This window comes from Phyllostomus discolor, chromosome 7, assembly GCF_004126475.2.
Source record: "Phyllostomus discolor isolate MPI-MPIP mPhyDis1 chromosome 7, mPhyDis1.pri.v3, whole genome shotgun sequence".
NCBI lineage: Eukaryota > Metazoa > Chordata > Mammalia > Chiroptera > Phyllostomidae > Phyllostomus > Phyllostomus discolor.
Window position 1 is genome coordinate 128,108,019 of NC_040909.2, and position 26,937 is coordinate 128,134,955.

A 26,937-nucleotide genomic window follows, 5' to 3' on the forward strand; every position below is an offset into this window, starting at 1 on the left:
ACTGTCACGTCCTGCCTTGCCAAATCAAATCTCAAATAGCTTGCTTAGCTAACATTATTCCCAAGAGACAGGTAATCCAGACAAGATTAATAAAATAACCAGCTTCCCAAATATGTTTAAGAAGAAGAGTGTAATGGACATTTGCCTTGCACTGAAGGATCCTGTAACAACCCGCAGAAAAGCCCTGCGCTTGGGCGGCTGCGTCGCGCTGCTCAGAGGGCCAGGAGGAGGCCCCAGCGCACTCACCGCGGGATCCCACGACGACCACGACGAGGGTCCGCCCCTGCACAATGAGCGCACAGGCACCAGAACGGGGACACGTACAAGTACATTTTATTGTGGCCACAGGTCGGCAACAGAACGTATGACAGGTAGGGCCCAGGGTCTTCCCACCTCCTATTTTGCCATATAAATTAAACACGGAGAAGTACGCACAAACTTTATTAAAAAGGAGGAGCTGTGTTCAAACCCCCGCGCCCTGGGACAACACACACCACGAGGGGCGGGGCGGGGCGAAGAACAGCGATCCTGTTAGTGCACACCGCTCCCGGAAAGGGGCTTCACCGAAAGGTTCAAAGCCTTGTTAGCTGACTAGGTACGGCAGCCTCGCAACGCTGCCCCTAGCAGTTTGCTTTCGGAATAGAAACATCCAATGAGAGGCTGTAATTCCGCAACAAGCCTGGATCTCGGGGAACAGCCCACCTGTGAGAAAGGAGTTGTGGGCATTTATGCTGGTCTACTGCACCTTCATGACTCAAAGTGATCCTCTCAAACACAATGATTCTAAAGCCATTACAACCCAAAGCTGGGAGACTCACCTAGATGTGCTTATACGAGCTCTTAAAATAGGATCTTTGTACGGAGGAACTGCACCCTCCTCACAATTAACTGAAGTATTTGGCCATTAAAGGAGGGGGGGCAAAAAATGACGATTTAAATAGGGTGCAAGGTTCTCCCTGCCCCTCTGCCCACTACACACACACCCAGGACGAGAGTGAAGCGGAACCAGTGCCCGGGGCCTTGCAGAGACAGCCTCTGGCCGTGGCGAGCGTGACTTGGAACTTTCTGGCGCAGCACAATCCAGCTACATTCTGGGCACACGCCCAGCCGGTATGCCTCACACACGGGCTGCAAGGGGGTTATGCCCACCAGTTTAAACCTGGGGAAGATGCAACTCCACTACAGTTGTGAGCCCTTCACTCGGGACAAAAAGTGCCTCGCCACAGCCTGCTCGCCGAGTCAACACGGGTCTGCGGCCCCTGCTGGCCTGGAGGAGCTTCCGTAAATAAAAACTCCTGAAGGGGTGGCAAGTGGGTGCAACGGAAGCCGGGTCACAGCGGTGGCAGAAGCCGAGAAAAAGCTCTTGGCCTGCTGCTCCGGGTCTTCTTCCCTACCGTCACAGTTCTGCCACCGGAGGGCAGGGAGGTTTGAGCAAGTTTTCTGTGACCCAGCCTTGGCAACAGTCAATAAATACGAGAGCTTGTCACAGGCAGAACCAGTTTACGGGCAACCTCCTCGAGCTGCAAGTCTGGAGGGTGGAAGAGAGTAGGAGGGAGGGGTGAGTGCGAGGAGGAGGTAAGAGCGCCTCAGACAAAGACTTGGGGGCCCAACCCTAGAGGCCCAGGCTGGTGAGAGCAGACGACCACCTACCGAAACCCAGTATTCGGGTGGGAAGGGGGGAGGGGACGCCCAGAAGCAGAGTCCCTTCTGAAATCCGCGCAGTCGACATTTGTTCTTCGTAGCAGTAAGGACTTGACTGAGAGTCGGGAAACGTGAGGAACACTTATATTTTCCTTCAGCATTAGAAAGTGGTGTCTTGTACTGAAAGGCTACATTCAGTGTGGGTCGGGTCCACCAGCGTCTGCTGGAAGTCGGGTGTTACGCACACCCGGCACTGGTGGGGGGGGTTCATCGAGCAGAGTGGCTGGTGGGCGGGCCAGAGGCCGTTCCTTCACTGGTCCCCAAGCCGAAACCCCTGTCCCCAGTGGTGTCTGCCGCCTCCGCCGTTCTGATCGGCAGCTCGCCGCACGCTCGCAGGGGGCACGCCGAACCCCGACACCCCTCCTCTCCGGCTGGGGAGCCAGCGGTACCTGGAGCAGAGCAGGGGACAGAGGGAGAGAGGACAACAAGGTCACTGCCGCACAGCGAGACCATGAGCACATCCCCCTTTCCCGCGCCCCCGGTCTGGCACACTGAGTTACATTCGTCTGCGGCCCGAGGAAGGCCGGGCACAGTGTGCGGGGGGCAGCCTGCCTTCTCAGCACTTGGCTCAACCCCCTGGCCACGGACAGCGCTCACCTTTTAGGTGTCTCCAGTTTATGACGTTTTCAGCTAAATTCACACTCTAAATCTTTTTTCCGATTATGAAAGTAATTCATGCAGAATGTGAAAAATATTATTCCACAAGCCTGACCACCAGAAAACACCTATATATATATAGGTGTTTTGATATAGCTACATATGGGTCAAAGGGTACTAAAAAAGCCCCTTTCAAAGGACACTGTGCAGCCCGTGTGTCTGAGCCCCCATGGCGGCGCCACCATGCAAGCAAGCATCTGGGCCCTGCAGCGTGCCCTGGGCAGCTGGAGAAGGCGGGTTTGCGTCTTGGAGTTGTGGGTGCATTTTCTGAAGTTTGTTCACCATCTGCCCTCCGACTGACCTCATTCCCTCCCTCTCGCAGATGGCGGGAAGGCGAAGCCCAGGACGGCTTGCTGGTCTCCCACCTCCCAGTCTCGTACTTTAGGGGTCACGGAACAGCTGAGAAAACTGAAATCCACGTCCAGCTTCTCAGGTTTTCCAACTGTTTCCCTCCCAGGACTCCTAGTAAACTGAGACTATGTTTAAATTTATTCCTCTTCACAAAGGGGGAAACTGAGGCAAGGCTGAGTAAAGCTCCTCTAAACGGACCGGGGCTTGAGTGCCAGCCGTCGGCACTGGTGCGCATCACCCCTGCACCTCCATGCCCCTCCCCTCCGAGCAGGAAAATAGCTGCGTGGAGCAGGGCAGAGGATCCGTCTGCCTTTCTAGACACAATGCAGAACAGTGATGCACCTCAGAATTCGCTAATTCACACCTTCCCCTTCGAACAGACACCGCTCCAGCCTTAAGTCAAGACGTGTTTCCCAGCGCTGCCTCCCAGACACCCGTGACGTTCCGTGTGCCACGCCCCGGAGGACACAGGCAGACAGAACACTGGAAGAGGCAGCGCCGGGCTGTCTTGCTTTGGTTCTTCCTGTGAGACAATATGGAAGCCATCGCCACTGATTAAACAGAGAGCGAAATTAAATGCAAGTAATTAGTATAAAAAGACACCCAATTATACATAATCAACAAAAATTTATGGTAATTTCAAAGCAGTTACTGTTTTTGCGAGGAGCTACATTTTGTCATCTGATCTTTATGCAAAATGTAACAGAAGGGCTTCCACCGACAGCGAGAGCCCACAAGGCAGGCAGGCAGGCTCCGGCGCGCTGCTGGTTTTGCCACCGGAACCTCCCGCACTTTGCTGCCCACAATCGAGAACTGCCTCCCAGCCGTCACGGCGGGATATGGCCATTTGACGTATCATCACTGCTGGCTGCTCCCCAGAGCACCAAGCTTTCTTTCTGTTTGAACGGGTGCATCTGCCATCTGACTCGATAGCACTGGATCAGAAATCCAAGCCTGCTGTCACTGTGTGTCCTTTAACAATTAGAAAGAAGATTGGTCATTTGCTTTTTTAGCCTGGAGGCAACTCGAGACTCAGAAGAGAAACAGGTTTCTTTTTATGCTCTTAGAGGAAGAAAAAATTCCACATCAACAGTGTATTTCTCTGTATGTATATTATATTTCATAATAAAATCATTTCGAAAACCTAGCCCTAACCTAGAAAAGGGGTGAGGGTTCGGGGGTGGGAGGCCTACATGAGTTTCACTGCCCTCATGGACGGCTCGGAAGAATGACAAACTGTAAAACATTAAAACAAGCGAGATGTGAAAGGGTATGGTGTGCTTTTAGGCTGTTAAATGCAAACGATTACTGCATACCCCAGCGGGAGATATGCGCCCAGTAGGTGTGACTGCCGGGGGGGGGGCTGTGACACCCAGCCGGCGAGTCCCCTGGTCCCCTCTCCCACACAGCCTTCTGCTTTGGGGGCAGAATGGCCACACTACTTACTCCTCACGTGCTGAAGCGTGTCAGCATCGCTGCTGGCTCGTCGCTCTCCCGCCCGCAGCCCCAACCGCAGGGACGGGCCAGGAGCTTGTGTTTGCGGAGCGCCCACTGCTGTGCCGCCAACAGTGCGCCTGACCTCCTGCGATCCCGTGAGCTGGGGCCGCCCCGACCCACTGACTCACAAACGGACGCCTGGAGGCTTTGGTAAGTGAGTTTCCCGACATCCAACCTGCTGCATGAGGGAACGGGACTCCAACCCAGGTCTGTCTGGGAAGCAAAGCTGCGCCCTCAGCCGCCTCACCTGAGTAACCCCGAAAGCGGAGGACTACATAGACCTCAAGTCTCACTTTAACCCTGAAACGTCCCACAAACAGTCTGATCTCTCACAGAAGAGTGTCTTCCGTGGCTGGCCAACAAGCTAACTCATCCCTCTTAACTGTCCTCGCCCGAACTCTCGGGTGACTCCGACAGCCCTGCTGTCCTGGCCCACTGCCACGCACACGGGGCTGCGCACAGCTGTCCTGCCCCCCGCCTCCCTGTGATGCCTGGGTCGGGCCTCAGGGCCCCTGACCAGGTTCTGTGGGGCTTCCGTCCCCCACTTCCTGCGACTCTGCAGCCAGGGCGACTTGTCTGATGGCTCCCGTTTCTTAGGGGAGAGAGGTAAACCCTACCCTCGTGCAGTTTCTCACCAGCATACACGAGGACACGGGTGGTAACACGAGTGTTCACGGGGAGAAGGAGAAAAAACACTCACAGAAACTGAGGTGTGGACAGAAAATTTCTTCCTCCCAAGTCCATGGGGTATCTGAACATGAGGAAGAAATAGAGATGTCCGACCAGATTTCCGATGAGCTCGTTGATCACCCTGCAAACAGAGCCGCGTCAGTTCTCAGACACCCACGCAGCGGAGGGCAGCACATGTTAACTACGAGCGGGGAGGAGGTCCTTCTTGGGGGACTGTTTCTGGCCCCTGCGGGCCGGTGGCAGCTGCACGATGCGCCCTTCTGTGGCCTGAGCGGCAAATGTGCCCGAGGGAGAAGGGAAAGCGTCCTGCTGGACCACGGTGCCCCTCAAGGCCAGCTGGCTGCCCCTCTGCCATGCCTTTCGAGCCCCAGCCCAACCTCAAAATATTGTTCTTGCTACTTCCTGCCTTAAGAGTTGGGGAAGCTGCAAACTTCTGAATGCTCCCAGGCATGAATAATGTATTTACGAAACGTGGGCCGGGAATGCAGGCCAGCAAGGGAGAAGCTGGGGAGCAAGGAGCGGAGGGCCCCAAAGGCTTGCTCCCTGTTCCTGGCGCCAGGGAGCCCCCCCCCCCCCCCCGCCACCTCCTGTGTCCTCGGGTAAGACATCACGGAGGGAGATCACTTCAGAAAGGTGATCTCAAGGTCACCTAGTAATCCTAAAATAAGCAGTGACCTTCTTCAGTTCTCCCACGGCTCACACAGAGGCCATTTCAAGGTTTTATGCACCCACTCCTCCTATTACATGTCCTTCCTTCTTGTCTTCACTGCAACGTGACTGCTGCCAGGGACAAACCAACCCATGCGAGACGCTGCCCTCCCGGGGGGCAGGCGGCCTCGCCCAGCTCAGAACGGGCTCTGCTCTGAACAGAGTCTGCGCGCTGGATTCATTCACTTCTCCCTGGCAATATGCAGTGGAAGTCAGGACCAGACGTGCTAAGAATTAGTACCATTAAAATCCTTTAAACATTGAAAATATTGTGTAGTGTAAGAAACGGGGGGTTCTCAAAATAGCTGCATGTTGGTAACCCCCTCTTAGAATTCTGACTGGATGCATTCAGGGTTCTCCTACGTCTTCGTGCTAATTCCAGACTAGAAATGTTACCCTGATAGTCGAAACTTCCGTCCTATCCAACCACTTACGAAACTACTTCCCATCTGGGAGTCTGCATTTCTGTGACTGGTGAGCAGCTTCCAAGGCCTTAAAGCTAAATAGCATAGTTATTGTGTGCTCGGTTCTTACAGGAGTCAGCTCAGACACAAATTAGGTCTATGTGTGCTCCGTCTGGAAGGAATCCAGAAATGAATACTTACTCAAAAACACACACATGGAAGTCTACTGTAATAAGGAGCTAACAACAAAAAGACAATCATTCAATGCTAAAATGGATTGCAAGCCTGCAATTCAATCAATTACAACAAAATGAAATTATTTTGCAAGTATAAGGTTTCGATGCCTCAATGTTGAGATTCTTTAGCATTTCATAAAAATTAGAGAAAAAATAAATATGAATGGAAGTAGTCCAAGGATTAGTTTCCAATTAAATAAATCGAACAGGGAACACTCTTTGGGTTTCTGCCTAAATCCGTGCTTCCCAAAGAGCTTTTTTTCTCTTGAATAAATGCTTGTTGCCTCTCGAAAAATAAATAAGTAATCTGATGTCACTCACGAGCCTCCGATGATATAGTTGAACCCGAGGATGACCCAAGGCAGGTAACAGGCCTGGAAAAGACAGACACACACGTGAGCACCGCGCCAAAGGGGGTGCCTGCAGAGGGGCAGGAAGGGGTAGGGAGGTACTGGCAGAGGCTTTGTAAACCCTTCGGAAAGTCACACCAGGAGTTTCTCAGATCACCACAGCATCATTCCTACTGTACTTACAACTTCTACCTAAAATTGTACCTCTTCACACATCAGGAACCAGAGAGACAGAGAGGTCTGTGCTGACAGTTTCAAACGCAACACCTATCCTGCTGAAGTAATATTAATAAAGAACTCCAAAAAATAGGTGAGTGTCCTACGCTATTAAAAACCTGGCCCAGACCTAGTGGGTGTGGCTCAGTGAATTGAGTGCCGGCCTGTGAACCACAGGGTCACAGGTTCAATCCCCAGTCAGGGTACAAGCCTGGGTTGCAGGCCAGGTCCCCAGTAGCGGGCATGTGAGAGGCAAACACACATTGGTGTTTCTCTCCCTCTCTTTCTCCCTCCCTTCCCCTCTCTAAAAATAAATAAATTAAAAATAATTAAAAAAAAATATGGTCCATAATAGAATCACATTAAGACTCCAACCAGCACACTGCTACCAGTAATTTAAAGTACCCCATCTTTTTAGGTTCTCCTTTTATACATTTCACAAGATTACTTGAATTTTTATCTCTTTACACACTGATATCTTGAACTAATTCTCTCCCAGACAAGACAGCTCTCCAGATGAACTGAATCTGAGCACCTTACAGGTTCAAGACATCATACGAAGGAAGAGTTCAGGGAGTTACGAGGAACTTCACAAACTAGTAAGGAAAGGTGTGCACATAAAAACTTGAAGGCAGAATGTGAGAAATACTGCAAAAGGAACACAAAATACTGCAGGGGCTGAAAGACATGACTAACTCCAGACAGGTGACTCGGGAAACATGTATGTTCAGTTCCAACTCAAATTAAGAATGTGTAGGATTTGCATGAAGAGGAATATTAAAAAAATGTTGCAGGTGGGAAATTGTGAGAGAAGGCACAAAAGAAGTGCAGGCAAAAAAAACCCAACATAATGTTCTGGCTAAAGTATAAAATATGTAACGGGGAGTGATAAGAATGGATTTTACAAGGGAGGGTTTCCCGTGAGTATCTTCCCTTCCTTCTCTCCACCATACACACCCCTGCGTGAGATCACTCGGGGACACGGGCCCCTCCCGAGGCACAAAGGGAGTGAGCAGCGATCCTCAGCACAGGCCTCTGGGTTGGCTGAGGAAATGCAGAAGGAGAGAAGGGGCTTGCCTTTGGTATACTGCTCTGCACTGACCTCTTCTGGACGAGTCAGAAAGTACATCTCTGGGCTGAAGAGGCATTTCCACAGACAAATGAAAATTTTCCCAACTAGGTTAAAGTACCTTAAATCGTGTTCCGAACCAAAACGACACAATCATGTCTCTGTTCAGCTGGGCCCAGACATAAAGCACTGACATGATCAGAGGGATCATCAGCAGCTGCAAAGGAAGTCGACAGGTGAGGGCAAGGCTCCCGAGACCCGCACACAGAGGCTCAGTACGAGTCTACCGCTTTTTTCTTACCTCTCCTCTCACACAGCCACTCAAAGCAAAAAGAAATTCAACTCACTCACTAGAATTATAAGTTGATCCTTCTAATAAATCAGTGTACATATACTACAAAATCCTATAATAAAACACAATTATGCCATTTAGATATTCATGAATATCAAGTTCTGTTATTTGAAAAAAGTAGGCATAAAGCTTTACTTACTGTATATTCTCAATTTTTAAAAAATGTATGTCACCCTGGCTGGTGTAGCTCAGTGGATTGAGTGCGGGCTGCAAACCAAAGTGTCGCAGGTTCGATTCCCAGTCAGGGCACATGCCTGGGTTGCAGGCCACGGCCCCCAGCAACCGCACATTGATGTTTCTCTCTCTTTCTTTCTCCCTCCCTTCCCTCTCTAAAAATAAATAAATAAATAAATCTAAAAAAAACTGTATGTCCACATTCATGCACAGAAAGTACTGAACAACCATTGTTCTCAACATGCAAACATGATAAAGGAACCAGAACTGAGCAAGAAAAGTAATGGTTTCACTGACTCACGTAAGGTGTTCAAAATAAAACGCCTATAATGCTATCATTTCAAAACACCACATAATTAACCCCACAGTTAACGCAACTTGAACTTCCGTCAAAGGCCCCTAATTACACATGAGAAACACACGGAAGGACAAACGGGCAGTTCCAGCTCACCTGCATGTCCATTGCCAAGCCGGTGATCTGGGTTTGCCAGTTAAAGATCAGACAGAAACAAGGGACTCCTCGCCCAGTGAGAGTTCGAGTCCTACCAGTGTTCTGAAGGAACCCACTGAACGTTCTACCGTCCAGGTGCTTAAATCGTCCCAGCGCGCAAGGGCGTCTGCTAATCTTCATCGTGACTATCCCATCAGCCTCTACGGTGACAGGGGGAGGGCAGGGCACCTGCTTCGGCACCTACTCAGTGCGGTCACCTGGGTCCTCCCTCCTGGCCCGGCCTCTGCATCCCAGCCTCTCCCCTTCGGCCAGAGCAAGCAGATGCCCGTGCCCTCCGAAACAAATGATGCTTCTACAGGGCCAGGGACCCACAGTGTGGCTCAAGCCCAAAACACTTTTTTTCTTCCCTTAAAGGAGGAGAAAGGAATCCACAGTGCCACGTTTTCTGGCTCTGGGCCGTGTGTCAGTGGGAGCTAAGCCCCGAAGCAAGGACCTGAGCCACCAAGTCCCTTCTGTGGCTCTCGCCATCTGTGAGGGGCAGCCGCTGAAGGGCCGCTGACAACCGCGGCTGAAACACAGCAGAGACACGGGCCCTGTCCTTTCCCGGGGCCAGGCACTTACGGAGGGACTGCTTTCCCACCTAGGACCCCAAGACCAGGACAGCAATGAGGTCGGAAAAGGATGCTGGTGGTAAATTCATTTTCTGTTCAGGACCACAGATTTCAAAAGCTGTCTGCGGCCTGGAACCTGTCTGTGCTACAGCTGACAAGCTGTCACACATGAGACCACAGAGGACTGGGGACGAGAGGGGGGGAAAGCAGTAAAACTCGACCAAACATGGGGAAGCCCCACAGAGGGGACAGCAGGAGAACACGCCGCTCAGGGGCCGTGTGACCGACTGCAGCGTTTAAGAGAACTGAGTGCTTCGTTATCAACGGTAGTAAACAAAGAAGCAAGCACTGTCATCTGAAGTGCTGTACAGAATACTGTTTCCCCAAACCTAGGGGAAAAAAAAATACTGGTTTCATGGTGGCCCAAAATAACAGACTGAAGGATACCACGATGCAAATCCAGTTGAAGAGGAGCATGAATAAATAGTCTGCTGGCCTCCCATCGAAAGCACCTAGGAACAAAAATAAGCCAAATAAATGTCACAATTCAGAATTTCAGGACAAAAGAACCACCTCTATGTACAGAAATACTTAAAAAATTATAGTGGAAACCAAATGAGAATATTGTGAGATCACGCCTCTCAAACAAGAGTAAATTTTTTTAAAATATCTAAATTCGCGTCTCCACAGAGCCCTGACCTGCAGCCGCCCAGGAGGGCCCAGCCGTGTCCGCCCGACCGCCCCCAGTGCGCGGAGCACTCTGATGCCGCCAGCTGAGCGAGGCCCCAGGGAGGACTCCGGCCCACAGCTCTGAGATGCCACCACGGCCTGCCGGCCTTTCCTGCACGGCCCTCGTCAGGACCCAGTGACACGTCTGTGATTGCAAGGTCAGCCCTTCTCCCTCCATTCGACTGTGAGCTCCCCCAGGCAGGGGAGGGGCCCCATCTGGCTGGCTGACTGACCACTGCAGCTCCTGCAGCAGAAGGATGCTGGGAGCTCCTCCCCGTTATTACCCCCCCACACACACATACACTCCCCCTCTCTCTCTCATTCTCCCCCACTTAGTCCAGCACTGAGCTGACAGAGAAGACTCTGTCTCCACCGGCCGGCAGCTTCCATTCCAGCAAGGAAAAACCGCGGGGGCAGGGAGGGGGACCAGCCAAAACTCTCCAAAGCCTCTGACCCTTAACCTTCACACTACATCTGGGTGGAAGACGGCAAAGACCAGGCCCCTTGTTACAGACGAGGAAATAAAGTTACGTGAGCACAGCCACGTGGCTTGTCCAAAGCAGCGTGAGTCTAATAACTGGTTTAGTGTTCTCGTCACTTCAGTGCACTATACGCCAGGCTCTGTCTTACCACCAGGCAGACAAACCACCACGGGCCCAGCTCTCCCCTCTAAGGGAGAGTCCTCGTGCCTTGGGCTGGACGCCTAGAGAAGAGGCCGAGAGAGGGAACCTGTGGCTGCGAGGTCACTCGGGCTCAGGCATTACCTGCGCTCCCTTCCCACTGAAACAACCCTGACAAGTGTCAGAACGGCAGTCAAAAACATCGATCTAAAAAAAAAAAACAAAACTAAACAGATTTCCAGCAGACGTCTCTCCTTTTCCCCTCACTTCTCCCCTGCTACCCGAAAGGCACACGTCAGCCACAGCGTGAAGGATGCTTGATGGTAGGGGAACCCTCTGATGAGTCAGAGCTGGAATTCTAACAAATGCTTCTGAATTTTAATGATAGTTTTGCTTCTTTTTGATGTGGTTTTGCTTTTGTGATTTCTAAGGATTCTTTAGATTGAATATTTAAAATACTGTAATCACATAAACTACAGTACTTTATTATTTGGCAAGTTTGCAACTGGGAATTTACAAATTAACTGGCCTCGAATTGCAGTCCTCGGCTGAAATCAAAAATGTAAATAAGCCAACAGTGCTGTCTACTTAATTCGGCCAGGCAGGGGAGCGTGCGTGTGGCGACCCTTCTGTCGGGCACTACCTGGAGGCCGTGCGGTGGGACAGGGGCAGGGACTGGGGACAGCTCCAGCCCCAGCTGTGCTCTCGCCGCCATGGGACCTGTCACCACCTCTCCAGACCAGTGTCTCCTCGTCTACAAAATCTCATTGAAATGGGAAGATCTTGAAAGTTCCTCCCTCTACAAATGTCCACGGCAGCATTACCCGTAACAGCCAAACAATGAAGAGCCAAAGAGAAACGTAAGTGGTAATTCCACACAATGGAATCGCGTTTGGCACAGAAAGAAGTGCTAACATACGCTACACAGAAGAACCTTGAAAACACCACGGTGAGTGAAAGCAGGCAGTCCCAGTTTCAAAGACCATGGATTCTGTGATTCTGTTTATAAGAAATACCCAGAATTACACATTCCCAAATGGTTGAAACAGGGAGTTTCATGTTATATGATTCTTACTCAATAGAAAATTAACCTATTTTTATAAATGTTTCAAATTTTTCCATAATAAAAGTTTTAAGAACTCGTTATGGGTCATCTACACTTAATCTAGCGTTTATTACTAATATTAAAAAACAAACTAAACAAAACATTATTCCAACAACTTAATTCTCAAATTATATCACAGGGCAGAATACCACGCAAGTTGGTATCATCACCGGTCCCAGTGGGACAAGAGAGCATGAAGACCATCTATTCTGGTGGATTTCAGGACCGAACCCTTGATGTGGCGCTAAGAGTCCTGTTGTGAGTCTCAGCTCAGCCAAGTTCACTTTCCTTCCGTCTATTTCCTCTGTCAAACTAAGACAATGGGCTAGGTCCCTCCCAGGAGTAACAGTCTACGGCCTGACACTTTGTATTAATGGAACGGTTTCTGTCTTTTAAAGAAGCACCTAGTAGCAAATGCCAATTTAAGGAAAGATTATATTTGACACATAAATGCCCATTCTTCTCATTCCCTGCAGTTGGGAGGCTGATTTGCAATGGGCAAATTGACAGATTTAAGGGTGGTTCACAGTTCTCTATCACGAGCTAAGGCCAGCAGGTTTACAAAGTCTGAAATCAACCAGCCTTTTCAAAATCATTATGTTCACATTTTGACACAGCAGTATCAATTTTCTGCTTTTCAGGATAAGCAACTCAGTACAGCCAGCAAGATACTGTAGGAAATAAATAACAATCAGTAAGAAACCTTGTAAGAAGAGATTTTTATAAGAAAGCTTATCCATAACATCATAGAGGAAGTCATATCTGATAAACTGTCATATTACTAAACCTTGGCTATACAAGTATATTTTAATGTTCAGTGACTCAATTACAGAGAATAAGTCCAGGTTTTTAATGGCATAAGGTAGTGTTTTTCAGCCCCAGTCTAGGAGACATGTACACTTCAGCCTGACTGTGCACCAAAGGACAAGGACTGCTGTGTGACAGAAATGAGTGAGACGTCGTCACACTCAGTGAAAGGCGAACAGCACAGCCACTGAGGACATGGGCAAGATCTGTAACCCCCTGGTCTTGCTGGCGTTTTTTTCTACCTATGAAATGGGGACACTGCTACTCACACCTCATGCTGATGCCGTGAGGGTTAAAAACCAGACATTCTAAGTGCCCAGAAGAGTACTTACTGTCATAACGCCATTTCTTTACACACGCTAACTGCTCTCAAAATCCGAGTAAACATACGGGTTAGTGAATTAAACAGAAACAATACTGAAAACAACGTTGGGTAACGTACCTGTTTCGAGTCGTGTAGAATACTGATACAAGAAATACAAATTGACCAAATAAAGAAATCCCGTTCCTGGACCCACAGGGAAGAAAAAGGCAGCAGTGACTGGTCTCCAAATCTGTCCAGATCAAAATAAACACGGCCGTTAGTTTCTCTAAGCCTGCTTGATTTTTTTTCTTTGAACTACACAAAATTAACTCTTGCAAAACATTCTCTCCAATGATGAGAACTACTGAGGGGACACCACCAATCCCACTCAAGAAAACAACTGAAGGGAAGAAGTTCAATACCAGTTACAATCACATCAGTATGCAGATTAACTGGAATAAAACCACAGCATAAAGTAAGCGACGGATATTTCTAAGCAAGTTGAAAAAAAATCAATACCGAAGAAGTATGTGGTTAGTCTTTACTGTGATCAAGCACACGGGTAAGCCTGTGAAAAAGAAATTGCAAAGACATTTCCAACAGTACAGCATTATCTCTACTCAGAAAAACAATAACACTACTTGGGTGACAAATCTTGTCAAAAATGCCATACTCAAAAGGTGAAGTAAAAGAAGACTGCCCCCCAGTCACTGTGCTTTTTAGGCAATGCAGACACTTGACTCTACAATACAGCCCTCCACCCAAAAAAATTAATAACAGGAAGTTCTACGCTGAAAAGTAAGCCTCTCGCCTGGTCCGCAGTCTCCCAGTTCCCGTCACAGCAACAACGGGTCAGTTTCTTGTATTACTTTCAAGAGATAATAGTATGTATTACTATTATTCATCCCCTTTCTTCCTCCTTTATAACACACTGTTCCATATTTGTTTCAGTCCCTTGAAAAATATGTTTATTGCCATCATAGCATTCCTCTTATGTGGATATCTAAACTTCGCTTAAACTGTTACAATGCTACAGTGAATACTCTTGAACATCTTCTTTGTACATACACACATAAGATAAATTCCTCTGAGTCATTCTGCCAGATCAGACATCTGCATTTAATTTTGGTAGATTTTGCCAAATGACTACAAAAATGTTCGGCCAATTTATACTTCTTCCTAAAATGTAGATTAATGCTTGTCTTCTCTCAACACCCTCACCAGTTAGTGTATTTCATATTCACCAATCATGTTTTTAAAACTTATTTCCTTTCTTCATTTTTCTGCTAGATTTGCGTATTTTTATATATTATGGAAATTTCCCTTTCTCACTGTAGCAAACATTTTCTGGACTGTCATTAGCTTATATTTTTATAATATTTTGCCATGTAACAGTTTAATTTAATTTGGCAAATGTATCATGCTTACAAGATACTTCTCCACTCTAAGAGGATGGATAAAAGAGCTCACAGTTTCATTTTAGCACATTCGTGGTTTACCTAAGGAGTAAGGAAGAGATCCAGCTTATTTTCTCGATGGTCACTCAGTTTTCCCAATGCTGTGTACAGAGTAACCCATCTTTTCTCCATGTATTTGAAAAAGTACCTTTATCACATATTTATTCCTTCTCATGTTAAGGTGTATTTTTGGATCATTCTGTTTAGAACTGAACTGCTATACCAATACCCACCTATTTTAATTTCTAGTCTTATGATGTTTTCATACTTGGTAAACTTACATAATTAAATAATCCCCTTCCGGTTTTTCTCCTACATTTGTCACAATTTTCCTGGCTAGTCTCAGTGTTTTATTTTTCCAAGTGAACCAGAACCAGCATCTTTATTATTGTATCAGCGGGATACTGCTGCAGGACCAGCCAGGAAGAAGTCTTGCGCAGCATCTACAGCTCACCACGGAGCTGCTGCTCTCTACCCCTGCTCACACTCACCACCAGAGCGGAACTACATCATTGTCCAGGCTTTCCAAGGACAGAACTCTTGTCTGTAAATAAAACTGTGCACCTAATCCCATGCTTGTCTAACTCACTGGCAAGCACCTCCAGAACATGGTGAATAACAGTGGTGGAAGTGGACGGCTTTCCCAGGCTTTTGGAAATGCCAGCATAATGCTGGCTTTCGGCCTGAGCGCTGCGTGTCTCACTGCACCGCACACAAGACACAGCCACGGCCCAAGGAGTCCTCGGCAGTGGGGAGGCTGCCCAAGGAAGCGAGAGTGGGCACGAGGGCGGGGAAGTGTGGTCCTGGGACAAGGAGTACGAAGTCCCGAAGGATGGCAAGAGCACAGTAAGTGCAGGGGGGGTGTCGCCAACAATCTGGGTGTGGCTGGAACAGAAGACAGCAGTGATGGGACGGGCTGGGCCAGACACAGAGCTGGCGAGATAAATTCTCCAAGTAGTAGAACCCTCAGAGCTTAACTCCCCGTGGAGGAAAATGCACTTCACATGCCCAAACAGTGACTTGGCAAGAACTGTGTATTAAACCAGAAAAAAAAAATTAGCATTCATTTTGGTGTATTCACAATTTTATCATAGAAACAGTAGAGCCTAATGGAAAAAGCACCAGAAATAATTTGAGAAGGCCTAGATTAAAGTCTCAGCTTACAAGATCTCATCGCTGAGTGTCAATCGCCATCTGCAAAAGGGGATAATATGCTAATATTTGCCCTACTTTGACTAATGGTTGTTTGTTTTTTTTTTCACTAGCGTGCCATTCTGTTCATGCACTGACTCAGGAGGTGGACTCTACAGAAGGGGGAGCAGGACGAGAAAAGGTTAGGGAATGGCTGGTAAGGAACTGCCGGCGCCGGAGCTCTGTTCCACCCGACTCTGGAGACAATGGGGTACTAAACCCCATTGTTACAACGCCTCTCACAAGCGACCTCACTATCACGAGGTAAATGACAGCTAGTGGACACTTCAGTCCTGCTGCACTTCCATAACCCAGAGTCTTCCTGCCTTCGACAAGCCTTGCGAACAAAGACCAGAAGCCAGCAAGCCCTGGCCTTGGCTCCTAAGCAGCCACGGGGCCTTAAGACGCCACTGCCATCTGCCCTGTGACTCCCGCCATCCGTCCTTGTCGCTCAGATGTTGTAAAAGGCTGGAAGTAGGAAAGAGCATTTAAAAGGTGCTTTGTAGAAAAAATGTTTGTGTGGCTGTATGGCTGTTACAATCTTTTAGGAGTTGCACACCCGCCTGGTTTTTACAAACACACATTTTAAACTACCCCCATAGTCCTGTAAGTTACTAGAGGCCCAATTTTAGAAAGAAAAAAACCTCGGTTTTTTCTGACTACATTTTTCACCAACACTGACAACACGGCACTATTTTTAGCCACTGCGCGCACCTGTTCTTTGGAAATCAGTGTCTGTCAAAACACCTCACTTCTGTTCCCTGTTCATTAAGCTTACCCTTGAGTTATACTAGCTCTCATTGATCTAAAAGTGTTATTATGTTTGTATTAGTTTAAAATTGTAATTTGAAAAGACAGGGAGAGAGTTTGTCTCTTCAGAAGGACACAGTGTAATACAGTATTTCTGAAGTCCCGATGGAGAGTAACCCTCCTTTCCTCTAATCAATATGTAAACAGTTATGATGGGGGAAAGGCCTTACTTTCAGGGCTGGGGGTGGGGGAGGGATGTTTTCAGCCCTGGAAAAGCCTTCACCAATCCCTGTAGAGGCAGCCAGGTGCAGCACCAAGAGCCCGGGACTTGCAGACAGAGGTCTGCGTGGCTGGTAGCCGGAAGCTTCCGGGGGCATCTCGTTTTAACCCCAGGGTGATCCCCAGGCCAGAACCATAGTCACCCAGCTCTTTGACAAAGGAAAGCTGGCCCCTCGTTACAGCTGAGGTCACCCACCCACAGTTCCTCACTTAACAAGGGCAAGAAGCCCAGATGTTCATCACTGGCACAAAGACCTTCAAAAACAGAAGACACTGTTCTTTAGTTTAGTCCAACAACTTCTGCTGAGAGAATGTTTAGTTCAACAATCCTTGAACTAAAGTCTCCCAAACAATCTGCTACTGAAATAATCACACATGCCATCCAGAATCTAGAGCGGGTTTTTCTTTTTTTAACTACCAAAAAGAAAGATTTTTCTGAAACAATAAGGATTGGTTGACTTAGAGTCAAAGTCTGCATGGGTCACCAAGCAAGAAAGAAGGGCACCCGTGTGCCAAATGCTGATGTTAGCAAACTGTGACCTTTTGGGGGGGACACACTAGGTGTGCAAGAAAAACAAATGAAAGGCACTCCATCTCAGTCGAAGACTTTGAAAGAGCTACCAGAAGCCATCAATTCTACTCAACAGAAATGCATACCTATGTTTACCAAGACATGTACCAGAATGTTCCCAGCAACACTATTCATTCTAGCCAAAGCCAGAACCTACCCAAGAGGGCCAACGCCGGTAGAATGCGTAAATAAATGGCGGTCTGTTCCCACAATGGAACAACGTGGGGACGGCGATCTCCAGCCACAAGCAAACACACGGGCAACTCTCGAATGTTCTGTTAGGAGGATAGTTACTGTGCTATATGCAGATGCCGAATCATAATATTGCACACCTGAAACTTATACAATGTTATAAACCAATGCTGCCTCAATAAGTAAATAAATAAAATCAGGGACATTTCAAATGCTGAGGTCGGAAACAGAACAAGGAAGTGTGCTACCTTCCTTCTACAGAACACTGTACTGGAAGCTGTAACCACCGCACTGCAAGAAAAACAAAGGTATAAGCTTGCAGAAGAAAACAGAGTAGACACAAAAGAATACATACTGTATAATTTCACTTATCCCATGTTAAAAAAAATGGCAAAAACCACCGATGGTATTAAAAGTCAAGAAAGCAGTCACCCTCGGAGGAGGTGGTGGCCAGAAGGCAGCAGCAAGTACATTTTGGGGTGCTGGTCATGTTCTGTTTCTTAATCTGGGTGCTGGTTAAATACATATTTTCAGTTCTTGAAAATTTAACCAGCTATAAATATGTAACACATCTGCTTTCCTGCTTGTACACTGTAACGCAACAGAAAGTTGAAAAACGAAGCTATGCTGTAAGGGGCAACCTTATCTATGAGCCACAGCCGAGCCGTCTCATGGACACAGGACTGCTGAGGGGAGATTTGCAAGCGGTCCCACATACCAAGACACATGCCAGTCAGGTGCTAACCCAAACCTTGGGGTTACTTCTCCGCTCACGGGGCTGAGCGGGAGAAATGAACAGACCCAGTTTTTCTCCTTTTGGTTATGTGTGCACATGTCTCTCTTCCCCGGGGCACTCTTAAGGCCTGCTGTCACAGGTTAAGTGTAATAACATAAGCAAAAGCTTGGCAAATATAAGCACCAGCCTAATCACAGGTTTGGCTGGTGCTGTGTCTTATTATTCTTGGAAACAATTTAAGAAACAACTTGAGAGTGCATAGCTTCCCATTTCAAGTCAGGTTACTTTTAAGGGGGAAAAAAAAAGATAATAATCCAGCAGTTACATTTCAACTTCAATTACAAATAAAAATTAGACTCTTACTGCTCACAGAGAGAAGGCAGTAATAACAGGAATTATTGTGGGGTATTAAATAAAAATGGCATTATTTCTGAATAAATTGTTTACCAGACTATTTACTCGGGTTTTACAAATATTTTTCTATCTTTTTTATATAATAGAAGAATAAAGTACATAATATATTTCCTCAATTTCAACATAGCATTTTTGTGTTTCTAAAATCAGGATGTATCTTACTATCAATATATTTACTGATTGTCAATTCCACGCTCCTCCCCCCGCCCGAAGCTGTATTACATCGATGCAGTATCTTAAAATCAATGGAGTTACACCAGAGTGAACCATCAGAACAGAGTTAATATGGCAGTAAATTACACCCATTTTTAAGTAATGTTCTGTTTCTTGATCTGGGTGCTTATTATACACATGTACTCAGTAACTAAGAAATTGAGGCTCAGAAGGGGTAAGCGGCTTGCCTAAGGGTGCACGACCAGGGAGGAGCTACGCCAGGCCCCAAAGCCATGAGTCGACTACTTGAAATCCCATAGCCTTTCCACTCACAGAAAAGGAAAAACATTTTCCTGTTACTGGTTGGGAAGATATCACTCTCAACAATGTTAAATGCTTGCCTAGGTGTTTTGGTAGGTATTTGGCAAAGGAGTCAAATGAGAGGTGAGATCTGCCACGCAGGGAAGCAGAAACCCGTGTGTGAACTGGGGTAACACGGACACCAGGGCGGCCGTGGGAGCGCAAGGAGGTAACACATATGGGGAAGCACAATTCCGATGGAAGGGGCTGCTGTTATTTTGTCCAAAGAGATAAGCCGCCGCTGTGGACAAAGCCACGGGAGACGTAATCCCAGGAACCACTAGAGCAGCAGGGAATCGCCACCTCTCTTCTAGGTAATCAGGGACCAATATGAAGACACCTCCCGCAGTGAACTGTTTGCTAACGGGGATGAAGGGGGTGAAGCGTGGGGGACTAGGAAGAGTGGACGACACGCCCACGTGTTTCCGCCTATCCAAAGGAAGGAAGTGACATTTTAAACTTCGGAGCTCCAAACCAACAAGCACTCAGAGGACACACAGATGAGGAGGGGAAAAAATGTTTGTCACTTGCAACATAAATCCACAAATCTAGGTCAATCACCCCAGCTTTGCTTCAGCTGTGGAAGATCCAGCTTCTGCAGAAAGGATGAGCCTGCGGCAGGAAGCATGCCACATGCTGTTTGTCCTCACACCTCGGCCTCTCAGAGGCAGTTTTTCCTTCAGCAGCTTCATTTGCAAACAAGTCTCTCTGGCGGGACCTGAAAGCTAAACTTGTCCACAATGGGTAGGAGTCACAGCCGCAGAGAGAAGGTGTAAAGATAGGGCCTTCCACACCTGGGCGGCCAGCGCACTGTCCTGCCTTCTGCCTGCCCCCATCTCAGGATAATAAGCCCCCGGGAAGCAAGGCGAGGAAGGTGAGGGAATCATGACAGGGATGACACGAATGACGACTCTTTCTAATCCATCCGCCACCTTTAACATTATACACCTGGGGTCTGTTAGAAAAGTTTCATTTTACTGACGGACTAGACAAGGGAGCAAGATTTTGCAAGGAGCGTCTAAGAGCCAGTTTTGACCAGGTTTTCCCACAAAATGACTGGCAGCTTCGCAGCACCCACAGGCCACCTGGCGTGAAGGGCCCCACGTCCACTCAGTCAACAAGTATTTGCCAAAGCAACTAAGGTAGAAACGGTATGCAATTCTGGCTGCAAACCCAAATCATACTCCAACAGCCAACTGCCTACCTAACTTCTCTCTCTACTTGAGTGCCCAAAAAGCATCTCTAGACCTTACATAAACAAAACATAACTTTCTTTTTTACCACTGAGGGGAAAAATAAGTTTTTATTTAAGATAATAACAATAAATCCATTACACATTAATATAAATAGATTTTTAAATGAAAACTAGTTTTCTGAAAAGTAAAATTAGTGAGTGAGTGACGTTTCACACTTTCACAACTCTCCTTCGCGTCTGCCTTCATGGAAGACAGCCAGATTCTCACACCTTCTCCGTTCGACCTGTTGTGACACATTGTTTTGGTTGAAATACAGAAAGAAAATCTGACCTCACACAGACCTGTAGTTGCAAAGGGAGGAGTGTTTTAGTCTTTTCAAGTGATTCAGAGCATAACTCTCACCCATCCCTTCCCCCATCCCCAAACCTAAGGCTCCCTAAACACTTCCCATCTCAGCGCAGGGCTCCACCACGCACTGTGAAAACAGGGTCATCTTTGAGTCCTGCTCCCTGCACCCACGCACCCTCCGTACCCATTCAGGGGCAGTCTTGCCCACTCCAACGCCCAAACCTACCCACTCCTATCTCCACAGCCATCCGAGGCCCAAACGGCGTCTCTCTTACATCCTAACTTGATTCTTCCCTCTCCCCACACCACACACCAAGTCTGTCCCACAGAGTATATAGTCAAGGTAATCTCATCAGTCTTTTCTTCCAAGGTTCCAAAGCCTTCCAGGTGTCTTCGAAGCCACACAGCCCCGTGATCTAGCCCCACCGCACCTCTCCTCCCTCACTGTACTGCACTCACCCCTGGCTGTCTCGGTCCTCGTCTCCAATCCTCACCCCTACAGATGACCCTGTACTTATCCAGTCTTTTTCCGGTTCCTACTGTCTGCCTCTAAGCTTCCCATTACTCCTTCCTGGAAGACTGTCCCCAGAGCCAGATCCTCCCAAAGCTGAGCCCTATCATTCAGACTGCAGTTCAGATATCTTGAGTCTCTTCTGGGGCACTCTAACAAATGATCCGCCCCTTAAGTCATTCTCTAGCGCATGCCTCTCCCATTTTCTTCATGGGAGGCGGAACTTCTTCTGTCTTATTCACTACTGTACCTCCAGGGCCCAATAACTGTCATGACTCAACCCACACACAAGTGCCTGCTCTGTGTCAGGTACTCTTCCAGGTAACAAAGACACTGGTGCAAGACAAAGCTCTGGCTCTAATGAGGCCTTATTTTCTGGTAAGAAGGGGACTAACAAATACCAAGTGGTGATATGCAGCAAAAAATCTTAAGGGTAAGTGAGACAACGTAAAGGAGGAGCACTACTTTATGCTGGGCAGTCAATAAGGACTTTCCAAATAAGGTGGTATCTGGGCAAAGACCTGAAGGCACTAAGGAGGTAAGCCATGAGGTTCTCTCTCTCAGGCAGAGAAACAACATGTGCAGAGAGCTCCAGGGAGAGATGCAGGTAACTGCTGAGGATCAGCTAGGACTCCATTATGGAGCCTAATGTGCAAGACGGACAGCAATAAGAGATGAGGTCAGAGGCAGCAGGGCAGCGCTGGCCACTAAAAGGACTTAATTTTACTCATCAAGCTGAGAAGACGCTGCAGGGTTCTGGGCAGAGGACTGACAGGACTTGATTTATGTTTTAGAAGGATCACTCCAGGTGTCTACAGAAAAGATGGAAAGGAACAGGCTGGGATGGTAATGGCTTGCAGTAGAGAATGAAAAGGGACCGCATTCTGGTAATACATCTGAAGTAAACAGAATCTGCTGACAGTTTGCAGGCCTAGGAGAAAGGGAAATCAAGGATGACTCCGTGGCTGCCAGCCTGAGCTCCTGTAATGATGGTGTTCCCACTTACTTCTAGGGCAAAGCGGGAAAGGGCTTACGGTTTGGGACACACTAAGTTACTAAGTTTGAGATACCTGTCTGTCACCCAAGTGACAATTTCAAATAGGTGGCTGGATGTACAACTCTGGAAATCAGGGGACAGATCACATAGGTATATTCGTATCTGAAAGTCTTCGGTTTATAAGAAGTACTTAAAGCCATGAAGCCAAGTGAGATCACCTACACTTGGGGAGTGTAGAGAAGAGGTCCATTAGCTGGTCCTTGGGGCTCATGACAATGTCTAAAGGTCACGAAGATGAGGAACCAGCAGAGGAGATTAACAAATAGTTGGTAAAGAGGGGGCCACAAGAGAATACTATCCACAGGCCACGTGACATCTTGAAATTAATATCAGATCTTAGTATCTGACCTCTTATTAAAGACTTAAGTCACAGAATCCAGTGAATGAAGACAACCTCCAGGAAACTAATATTCTCCTGTCAGCAATGTTACACTGGACTGTTTCCTTGATGCTTAGGAAATATAACAAGGCCTTCCATTTCCGGAGCAATTAACTCTTTACCCCTTCCTTTGCATATTCAAACACTACATGCCAGATACTAGGTCTTCAAAGCATGGAAATGAAGATCAACTCCCTCTTCGCACCTCTGACCTCGAATCACTCCTACAGGCGGGGAAAAAAAAACTCATTAACATAAAAGGAACTCAGCTGGATATTGGGTAAGTTGACAGTCACAGGCCACCCACGTGGCCGAGAAAGGTCAGAGGGCACCTGCTCCAGGCAAACCCTGGCTGCTCACCACCCGCGTCCAACAGTCCGACAACTCTCACGGAGCTCCCTTCCCACTGCCTCCTTCTCGGACTGCAGAGAGCGGGGAGCACCATCTTCAGAGAAGGACGAAATCAGTCCCCTCGCTGGACCAAACCGAAGCCTCCACGCCCTGAGCCTTCCAGCCCCTCGCCCCAGACCCCTGGGCCACCACCCCGCCCCCGGACCACAGGACCCCTCCCTAAACCGCTGGAGCGGTGGCACTACAACTCCCACGAGGCACAGCGCGCTCGCCACCTGCCGGTCTACGCTCCGCCGCCGCGGACCCGCCTGGGACCTGTAGTCTCTACTCCCCCGGTCGCTGGCCAGTACCTGGAATCGGTAGAGAAAGGCTTCGGGCCAGAGGACGAAGTAGGCCGGGCTAATGAGACCGAGTTTACCGACCAAGGGCACCGCGACGGTGGCGGCGAACCAATAGCGCGTGATGGCTGGGATACTCCTGAACCAGTCCCCGATGTCCGACATCTTCGCCTCTTAGCTGGCCAGGATGCGCACAGCCGCCCGACTCCCCGTCCCAGCCCCTTCACGACGCGGCCGTCTCCGTGAGTGGAAGGTGTCGAGGCGGAAGCAGCCCAGGTCGCGGTGCAGAAGGCGGAGACCGGCGGACGTGGCGCCACCGAATTCGGACCAGCGAGGGAGCGTTCGGAGGCGAAACTTCCTCTTCCGGCAGCGGAGGAGGACGTTGACCAGAAGTCCCGCCGCTTAAAGGGCTAGCACTGTTTTTACAACTGAGCGGAAGTTCGACGGTCGGGGACGGGGCTTTGAGGGGCCGGGCCAGGCGGGGTGGTGACACCGCTGGTGGACAACAGTAGTTGCCAGGAGCAACGGCTAACACTCCAGCCAATGGTGAGGCTGACCGCCCTCCTCCTAATTCGCGGAACTTTAAGTAGGTCCACTTGAACAGTGTTTAATGGGGAAGAAGGTTAATAAAGCACATCATTCCTTATTATTTGTTCATTCATTCCACAAATGTCTGTTGAGGGTTTACTAGGTTCCGAGTGGGATTCTAGACACCGGAGGCGCTGCAGCTCTCAAAGCTGTCGTGGTTACCTTCGCTCCTGGAGCTTACAGTCTAATAAGGTTAGAAAGATAATAAACGATTGAGTAAGATAATTTTAGAGAGTCAGAAAAATGTGGGAAATAAAGTAGGATGATGGGGTAAAGTGACAGGGTGGCAGAGGGGGAACGTGGAGAGAGATTAGCTACCTTAACTGAGAATGATCTGGGGAACTTTTCAGAGGAGATGAACTAGCCCCGCGGGCAAAGATCTGGAGAGTTACCCTTGTAGAGAAAAGAGCCACTCCAACTAGACTGGAATGTGGAAGGAAGTGAAAGAAGAAATTATCTTGACTATTGATCTAGTTTGACTTTCTACCAATATGCCACAAGAATTTTAAAAACATGCAATACCAATTTAGGGGCACTGGCCTCTTTTCTCTACTTTCAACTGAAAAAAAAAAATGACAACAGCCAACACAACAATAGCCGTCTGGTGTGAATGAGTCAAAATTATACCTATTTTTTGTCACATCAACAAAAAATACATTTTTTGGTGTGCCGCAGAATTTTAACAATTAGTTTATGTGTGCCATGAGATGAGAAAGGTTGAAAATCACTGATCTGGTTCATCAGATAGGACTTAAAATACAGGTAGATGAGAACCCATCTCTTTTTTGGAAGAATCAAAAAAGATAGAGAATAGAACTTTTCATATGTAGGTCCTACAGTTTAAGATTGATTAAGCCATGCAATAAAGACCATGAGGAATACACAGTAGGCCACTTAGATTTATTCTCTTGCTACAGCCAAGGGGATTGCACGTGAGGGACCTGTACCTTCTCACCAAATAAGAGAGAAGAGGGCCGTTATTGGATTACGAGGCTCAGTGGAGTTTTTTGGTAGAAGTTAACCTTGCTTTGACAGGCCGAAAGCAAAGCAGGGCTGTGTGTGTAAAAGAGTTAATTAACATCAAGCAATGATACCAGGCTAAATTCTAGGGGAAAATGCAGAGATGTGGGGGAATAGGCACTCTCATGAATTATTGATAAGAATATGAATGGGTACAGCCTTTCTGGCAAGCAGTTTGGCAATATTTAAGTTTATTTCTAGGAATTTAAGCTTTAGATAGACTCTAGCTTATTTTTATATTGCAAGGCTAGTCATTGCTTCATTTTTTGAGATAAAAGATTGGAAACAGCTGAATATCTGTCAAGAAACCAGTTACAAACTACGAATTATCCATGTAATTAAATACTATGCAAACTTTTTAGGAAAAAACAACTTTGTATACTCCAAAATGGAACAGTCTCTAATAACATAGAGCATTAAGAGTAGAAGAGTGATAGTGCATGTGCACACTATGCCATTACACGGTTGTGTTGCACAGAAGACACATCCACAAATACACACACAGTGTTTGCTTGAAACAGCGGTCACCTCTGGGAAGGGAAACTCAGGCTGGGGAGACAGAGTGGGAAAAAGACGTTTCATAGCAAGTCCTTTTCTACCTTTTAAATGTTGCCCCAAATATATGTCCTATGTGTTTAAAAATTAACTTTTAAAAAATATTTATTTATTTATTTTTAAAGAGAGCAGAAGGGAGGGGAAAAGAGAGGGAGAGAAACATCAATGTGTGGTTGTCTCTTATGTGCCCCCTCCTGGGGACCTGGCCCACAACCCGGGCACGTGCCCTGACCAGGAATCAAGCCAGTGACCCTTTGATTTGCGGATCAGTGCTCAGTGCACTGAGCCACACCAGCCAGGGCAAAAAAATTCATTTTAAAAATATGTAGAAAGATTTGTTCAGAAAGGAACGGGTTCATTGTCATACACTTTAGGAAGATTGGGAAGTAGGAAAGATGACCTTAACTATGTCTTTCCTGCTATAACTGAAGTATATCCCCTATTGTTTCTCCTTTTAAAAAATGACTTTAAAAAACTGGGGAAAGGCCAGCAATTATGAGCACAGTATTGCCTAGCGCTGAGCTTAGCACCAAGCCGCTGAGTGATGCTAACAGACTGGGGGCTGGTGCCTCAATGCCATTCTGTCGTTAACAGTCACATAGGATCGCCACCCTGCTGGGATGCCTGCCACGTACATGGCATGTTTCTTCAGGAAATCCAAAGCACATTGAAAAGATGTAATTAATCCTTGTGTTTAACTACTAGACAGTTTTGTTAGCACCATCTTGCAGATCAACTATGGCAAGAACAACAATTTGTCTCTGTCAGGCCCAGCAGAAATGTTGGCATTCTGGGCTGGGGGAGCAAGAGGGTTACTACACTCATGCAAAGCGTTTCCCACTTGTTATTCTGATGTGGGTAGGTGCCTGTGCATACGTGTGAATGCATGTGCATGCGTGCTTGTGTGTATACGAAATAAAGTCAGCCTTCTACACGCCGTAAAGGAATCAGTCTTGATGTCAGTCCTGCCTCTGCCCTTTGCTGATCGTGTGACCGTGGGCAAATCATTAACCTCTTAGCTGACTCATCCCAATGGGACAGTAGTATTACCTGCTGCCTACAATAGGCTGTTTGATGGGTTGATGGACTGATCGATTGTTTAAATTGAGACCCTGCTGTTTGCTAAGCTCTGTGCTTGTGATTTTCATGCATCATCTCATTTAACGTGCACACTAACAACCCCATTACTAGGTGCTACTTTTATGGAAACTATGAAACAGAGATTAACTGATTTATCCAAGATCAATTATCTGTAAGTGGTGATTCAAATCCAGGTCTCCCTGGCCTGAGACCATCTTTGAACCACTCTGCAGCGCTTCTGTGATGAACTTCAGAAACTCCAAAGCATCTCATAGGCGCTAGTTTTATCCCACTGACCCACATAAAGGACCAGCACACAGGAAGCACTCCATGTTTCATATATGAGCGAACCAGACTGGCTGGACCAGATTAGGTAGGA

General features: G+C 47.6%; 1 protein-coding gene across 1 annotated transcript; it reads right to left on the reverse strand.

Annotated features, from left to right (window-relative positions):
* Positions 1-320: 320 nt before the first annotated feature.
* Positions 321-23,687, reverse strand: DERL1 (derlin 1). The gene is made up of 8 exons (XM_028533935.2): positions 23,328-23,687; positions 13,171-13,282; positions 9,915-9,979; positions 8,857-8,883; positions 8,001-8,096; positions 6,566-6,618; positions 4,907-5,017; positions 321-2,090 (listed from the first exon to the last, which is right to left on the reverse strand). The coding sequence occupies exons 1-8, from the start codon at positions 23,478-23,480 to the stop codon at positions 1,952-1,954; spliced, it is 756 nt and encodes a 251-aa protein (XP_028389736.1). The 5' UTR covers positions 23,481-23,687; the 3' UTR covers positions 321-1,951.
* Between the last annotated feature and the right edge of the window lie 3,250 nt (positions 23,688-26,937).

Excerpts from the sequence above, each read along its gene's own strand:
- DERL1 (XM_028533935.2), bottom strand. The coding sequence starts at position 23,480 with ATGTCGGACATCGGGGACTGGTTCAGGAGTATCCCAGCCATCACGCGC. Across the intron at positions 13,283-23,327 it reads CCTTTCTCTACCGATTCCAG|ATTTGGAGACCAGTCACTGC; the intron begins GTACTGGCCAGC and ends TGATCTGGACAG. Across the intron at positions 6,619-8,000 it reads GGTTCGGAACACGATTTAAG|GCCTGTTACCTGCCTTGGGT; the intron begins GTACTTTAACCT and ends TGTCTTTTCCAG.